The following is a 6,000-nucleotide window of genomic DNA, read 5'->3' as shown; positions in this document are numbered from 1 at the left end:
TATTTCTATGTTCTGTAGGCAAAACAGGAGCAATTTGAGATTAAATTTTTCTACACTTCTTTGTCTCTTGTTCTGAATCCTAGATGTATTGTACACACTTTGAACGCTGAAAGTAAGTATTGGCTGATTTAAGCTGGTAGGCATGAAGTTTCTTTAAAGTTTACTGTCAAGAATGTGCATCTTGTACATCATTATGAAATGCTCAACAGAGTATTTAAAACGCAAATGTATATGCTCTAGGACACTGCCACTTTTTGTTGTTTTTCATTTACAGCCATGCATGAGTAGAAACTGAAAAGAATAGCTATGTATTTGTTTTTATTTTCTTGTAGGGTTTTTTTCAAAATCACTGTTTAGGTGAGTTCAGTAATTCTCATTACTAACACAATAGTTCAAACTCCTTATTGGTCAAAAAGAGGCATTGGTTTTGTTATTTTTCTTGTATTTGATGGTGGTCTGTTTGGAATTACATTGGTCCTTTCGTTCGTATAGTTAATGTCCAGTTCTACCCACGCACTGGGGTACACGCTACATACAGCTCAGGGAATTAGGTGGCTTTAATATTATAAGTAATGGAAAAATATGGCTGGTATGAGAGGTGGGGAGCAGGGCGTAGCAGCGCTCCGGTGTCTGTGCGCAGCGGAGTCTGTGGAGTCAGTTCTGCGGTGCGGTGCTCCGGGAGGGCTGGCTGGGCTCGGTGCAGCCTTGGACCCAGGGCATTCAGCCTTTGCACTGACGTGTGGCACGCGTACCGCCTTGCTCGCCGTGGCATCGGGGTGAGTGCCCAGTCTGGAACGAGACAGTGCGTCTGGCTGTGGCTGCACCAGGCTGGCACTAGGATCGCTTGGGCTCTTTCACCCCACTTGCCAGTGTCCCCCTCTTCTGGAAAGAGGGTGCAGGGAGTTATGGCAAGGTTCCCCTCCTTAGTGTGATGCCAGGTAAGGTCTGGCAAGGTTAGCTCAGGTTCTGCATGGAAGTCACACTGTGCTTTGGGAGATGGGGTTTCTCTAGAAATAGTGTAACTTCTTTAGAGTTGTGTTTGCTTTCTGGTATCTATTGTGGAGAGGAGATAATCTGCCCATAAATGAGTTGACTGCTACATAGTTGCTTTCTTTTGGATAAAAGTTTTTAAGACTGGGATCTTCAGCAGATGTTTTTTTTAGGCCCTTTGTATGAAGAGGATGAAAGAATGGAAAGAAAAAGATTTTAAAACAATAGAAACAGCTAGTAGGATTCAGAAGGGGAAATGGGGACAGAGAAAGAGGGACATGGCCTGAGGACTCTCAGAATCAGACCATTGCACTAAGACAATCCAGTATCATGTTTTTATTTGTTAAATGGAAATTTTAGCATTATGCTGTCTCGTTAAGACAGGCTTGACTATTCTTAGACAGATGGGATTTAGCTTGTGCCACTTGTGCTACCGTAGGGAATATTCTGAAACTTTATATGAAAAGTTGACTAGTTCTGACAAATTGATCTTAAAATTGACTAGCTTTTCTGGTCTGCAATCCTAGCTGCAATTCCCATACAACATCATTTAATGAAAATGTATAGGCTTTTTTCTCATTTAACAAAGTGAAAACTGTGTAGTTTGTTACAGCTTGGAGTACTTACGAATGCGAACAGCAGAAATGGTGCAAGAAAGTGATTTGGGAAAGGTTTTCCTTCCACATACTAGTGCAAGTGGGCCAACAGTAGGCTTGAGACATGCAGTTCTCTAATCAGTATCTTAGTGCACTTGGAATAACTGATTGTCTTCACTGTGCTCTAACACGAATGGTCCAGGATTATTTTTAAAAATTATTCTGTTTTTTAATCTTGTAACCACTGGTGGTGTGGCAGATGAGATACAGGTGGATTCTGCTTGCTGCCTTGAGGCACGGAAACAGAGCAGCTCTGACACTTTGCTCTAGATTCACCTCCCACTGCTGGTTGTCTGTCCTTCCCTTCTGTCTAGTCAGTGCTTCGGGCATTATGTGCAACTTGTATGCTTTGCCTTTTTTCCTCAAAGGATACTTCCCATGATTTGGGTTGGCAATTCTGCCATTTGTTGTTTGGTTCATTTTCATTCTATATCTAAAAATTCGACAATTTTTCTTACATAATATGATTTAATGTCTTGCATAAAAACAGGTGTCAGGCTCTCCTAGATTATTACCTTTTGTTCGGTGTAAATGAAGGTGTTGTATTGAGAATAAACAGGTTCTGTATTGATTACCCCCCAGTCATTATAAAGTCTGACAGAACTCGGATACAATCTATACAAAGCTGCTGAAAATAGAGCTCTGCCTACAGCAGCAAAGAGTTTTCAATAACGTGGCAAAGCTGTACTCAGGATGGTCAGGGGAGCTGTGGTGCAGGGCAGAGGAGGGAGCACTGGGCATCTGGCTCCAGCCTGGAGAGGACACCTGTGTTCTTGTTTACTTACCTTGATAATTAGAAGAGCTAGAATTGTTTCTGCTCAAATAGATTATGCTTGTTTGAGAATGTATTAACCTTTGGCAAGTGGACATTCCAGCCTTTCAGTCCATGATGGCTCTTGTGAATGCTATTTTGAGCTGTTCAGTGAAATACTGTAGGTTGTTACAGTGCAATTCTTGAGAGGAAGCCAGTCTTCGATGTAGTGGTTTTGTTTCAGGATGCTGTCAAAATAGTCGTTGCCAGCATAGTCACAGCATATGGTCCTTGATTTTGAAAAATGCTGAGCAGATTAGCATATTCTAGCAATGCATTTGGATTATAATGTAAAAATACAAATTAATTGCCAACAGTCCTATAGCAAAAATGAAGCACTAGTTACTAGGAGGGTGATCAGTAAAAGTGGAATCAGCGTCCTGTTTGCAGTCAGCTAGACAGTTTGGGTTTTTGTAGAATACTTGAGAAAAGAGCAAGGTCTCTTATTCTGGCTGTTTGAAAACTCTTTGCCTGAATTTCTAGAACTTTTTGACCCTTGAATGTTTGGGTAGGAGGACTCTACGTGGGCTATGTCTCTGCACTTGAAATCAACTCTGAAGTCTATTCTAGGAGTTGGTATCTTACTGAAGAGGACCACTCCTGTGAAGAGGGGAAGATTTGTCTGCCATGAGCATAGCTGTCCAGAAGTTAATTTACAAGACTGTTTGCAAGGATACCAGTTTGTATTTTTCAGTGGGAATCTTGATTTGTTCTGCTTCACCCATTTAAATCCATTACGTACCTTTTTCTGCATAAAGCTATTAGAGATGCTTAAAGCAAATGTGAATGGTCCCACTGATTTGTAATTAAAATTACTGTTTTCTGGTGTCTGTCACTTAAGTATGCTTTGCTTGTTTGTTGTTTGGTTGTCTTTTGTGTTGGGTGCTTTTTATGTTGGCTTCGGATGGTATTACAGGTATCTGATTGAAAGGAATTAAAGGAATTGGATATAAAAGGTATTAATGTCTCTATCCTATGTAACTTCACTCTAACTTCCTTTGTAAGCAGCATGTCAAATTTGGTCACACTAACATTATGTTATCTCTTGTAGGATAATCATGGGTCAAACAGGAAAAAAATCTGAGAAGGGACCAATTTGTTGGCGAAAACGTGTGAAATCAGAATATATGAGATTGAGGCAGCTCAAGAGGTTCCGACGTGCAGATGAAGTAAAAGTATGTAATCTTTTGGTTCTCTTGCTTAAAAAAATCATACAAAAATTGATTTTCTTCTGAAGTATGATTAGCCATGCAGTTAACATCTGCAATAACAATTTCATTAAATACTTTGTTAGCCTACTGAAAACTTGTCTTAACTCTGTGATCTTATAAAAAGCTATGATATATGTGATTGAATTGGGCATGCTAAATATCAAAGCAAGTATGGCAAATTTCCTTAGTCACATATTCTTTCTAATTCTATTTAGAATTTAATGCTAAACCTCTGAGTCTCTAAACATGAGAACATGGTTTGAGTCGAAGAAAGGGACAGTGAGCTATATTGAGCCTCACTGACATTCGAACAAAATTTGGACAGTAGAGTTTTGGGGACTATTTTTTTTTATCCTGTCTGGTTTTGTTTATTTTTATAGTAAATGTTAATGCCTTAAGATGCTAGCAGGTGAATTTAGCATCTCTGATTTATTTCTAACATTTATAATTATGATTGATTTTTTTAGAGTATGTTTAATTCTAATCGTCAGAAGATACTGGAAAGAACTGAAATCTTAAATCAAGAATGGAAACAACGTAGGATACAGCCTGTTCACATCATGACTTCTGTGAGCTCATTGCGCGGGACCAGGGAGGTTGGTTAACATGTGTTGTGGTAATTCCACTTACAAGGTTTTTAGCATGTTCTTGGTTGTTTTTTTTTTTTTTTTTTTTTCCTCCCCCGCATGACATGACTTGGCAGCTAAATATTTTTCATACGGGTCTCTTAAAGAATTTATTTATTATTTACTTTGATCATATGACTTTAGGAAAGCAATAAGTATGTAGAAGACTACCTAGCTTTGAATGACACACAAAAGTGAAACTTTTTTATTTCTGATAACTGCTTGGATCATACCTCAGCATTCTTTAATCAAACCGTTTTCTCTTACTGATATTGAGAGTTTAATCTTGTTCCTATTGGAGTTGACCCCCAGTAGTACAAATGAGTAGTTACTTTGGTTCTTACTGAGTTAAAGCACGTGAAAGCTGCAAACATACCCACTTGAGTCTTGTTTATATTAAAGTCATTTAACCACAGAGGTTCTAAAAGGAGTTAGTTGAGTTGATACACCCTTGTGTTGCACAAGCAGACTGGATGCTACATTTGAGGTAACACTTCCATGATTGTGATGCAATTTGAGCGCCTAAACTGGCTTTCATGTTGGTAGCTTGAAAGGTGCTTTAAGTCTACTCCAGCTTTCTGTATTCATCCCAGGTTAATTTATCTTCTTTCTCAGTTGCTCTTTAGGCACTTCTCCACACTAAGCCAGTTTGAAGATGTTTCATGTCTAATAATCTGAAAAGTTAACTCTTTTTAGTAGGATGAGAATGAAAAGATTTTACTGTGACTAGTTTAAAAAAGCCCAAAACAAAACACTTAATCTTCAAGGAAATTTGTCAGATTTTCATCTTCCCCAAATTTCAGTGGGGAACTGGGATAAAATTTCAGTTTGTCACAGAGGTGTATTTGTGTACATGCATGATCAAATGCAAACAGGCAAGGACTTCTGCCTGCCTGAGTGTTTTCTTTCAAATGTGATTGAATATGCAATTACTCTTGTGCAGCTCTATCTCTCTCATATGGCACTGTAGGATCAGAACTTCTGATAGTAACTGTTTCAGGTACACATCCAGTTCTCACTCCTTTTTTTCCTTAGTAAAAGATCATTCCTCACCATTCCTCTTTTTTTTTTTTCTTCTTTTTCTTTTAGCTTGATTCACTATTCTTTTATGTTAATTTCCTGCCTGAATTGATAGAGCACAGTAATTACTGCATTCAAATCCAGTCTGTCTCATGAATCAGAACTCTAATGCATGATTTCAGATTGCCATAATTCATAGTGAAAGAAGTGAGACAAAGTAATGGTGGGGGTTTTAAATGATTACTTTAAAATCTTTTTTTCTTAATATGCTAAATTTCTTCAGAGTTGCATAGGACACTGGCTAGAAGCTTAGTGACATGTTGGGAAGGTTTTGTGCGAGCCTTCATCTGGTTGGTGAAGACTGCAGTGGATCGCTGGTGACAGGTTTTCTCCAATGGCTAGTCCAGTTAACATCAGCCAGAGACTGTAACATGTCCTGTTCTAGCCTAATAAATGTTGAGTTCCATAGCAAAACAGGGCAACATAGCTGAAACTTAGTACCAAATACTTTGAGTCATTTTGACATAGTTCATTTGTCAGCCTGAGACTTCTAGTTCCAAAGATAAAAGCAATTATTTTTTACTTTTGTATTTTTAAAGAAAAATACGTGAAAAATATTCTAGATGGCTACTAGCTACAAAAAGAAACACTAACCTGAAATGGGAGTAAAGTGCTAGCATAGGATA

The 6,000-nt window shown here is 38.4% G+C and overlaps 1 protein-coding gene across 5 annotated transcripts in view; it reads left to right on the top strand.

Moving 5' to 3' along the window:
- The first annotated feature begins 3,396 nt into the window (after positions 1-3,396).
- Positions 3,397-6,000, top strand: part of EZH2 (enhancer of zeste 2 polycomb repressive complex 2 subunit) — a 29,612-nt gene continuing 27,008 nt past the window's right edge. For 2 of the 5 annotated variants that reach the window (XM_042806482.1, XM_033012025.1), the window contains exons 1-3: positions 3,398-3,413; positions 3,509-3,632; positions 4,136-4,264. In XM_042806482.1, the coding sequence (XP_042662416.1) occupies positions 3,516-3,632; positions 4,136-4,264 (246 nt within the window). In that variant the 5' untranslated portion in view covers positions 3,398-3,413; positions 3,509-3,515. Of the gene's footprint in view, positions 3,414-3,508; positions 3,633-4,135; positions 4,265-6,000 lie in introns of all 5 variants that reach the window. The other 3 variants (XM_042806483.1, XM_042806481.1, XM_042806484.1) reach the window with 3 other exon arrangements.

The sequence above is a fragment of the Tyto alba genome, unplaced genomic scaffold (assembly GCF_018691265.1).
Source record: "Tyto alba isolate M040663 unplaced genomic scaffold, T.alba_DEE_v4.0 Super-Scaffold_46, whole genome shotgun sequence".
NCBI lineage: Eukaryota > Metazoa > Chordata > Aves > Strigiformes > Tytonidae > Tyto > Tyto alba.
Note: the sequence above shows the minus strand (reverse complement) of the source record. Positions and strands in the feature narration are given on the sequence as shown.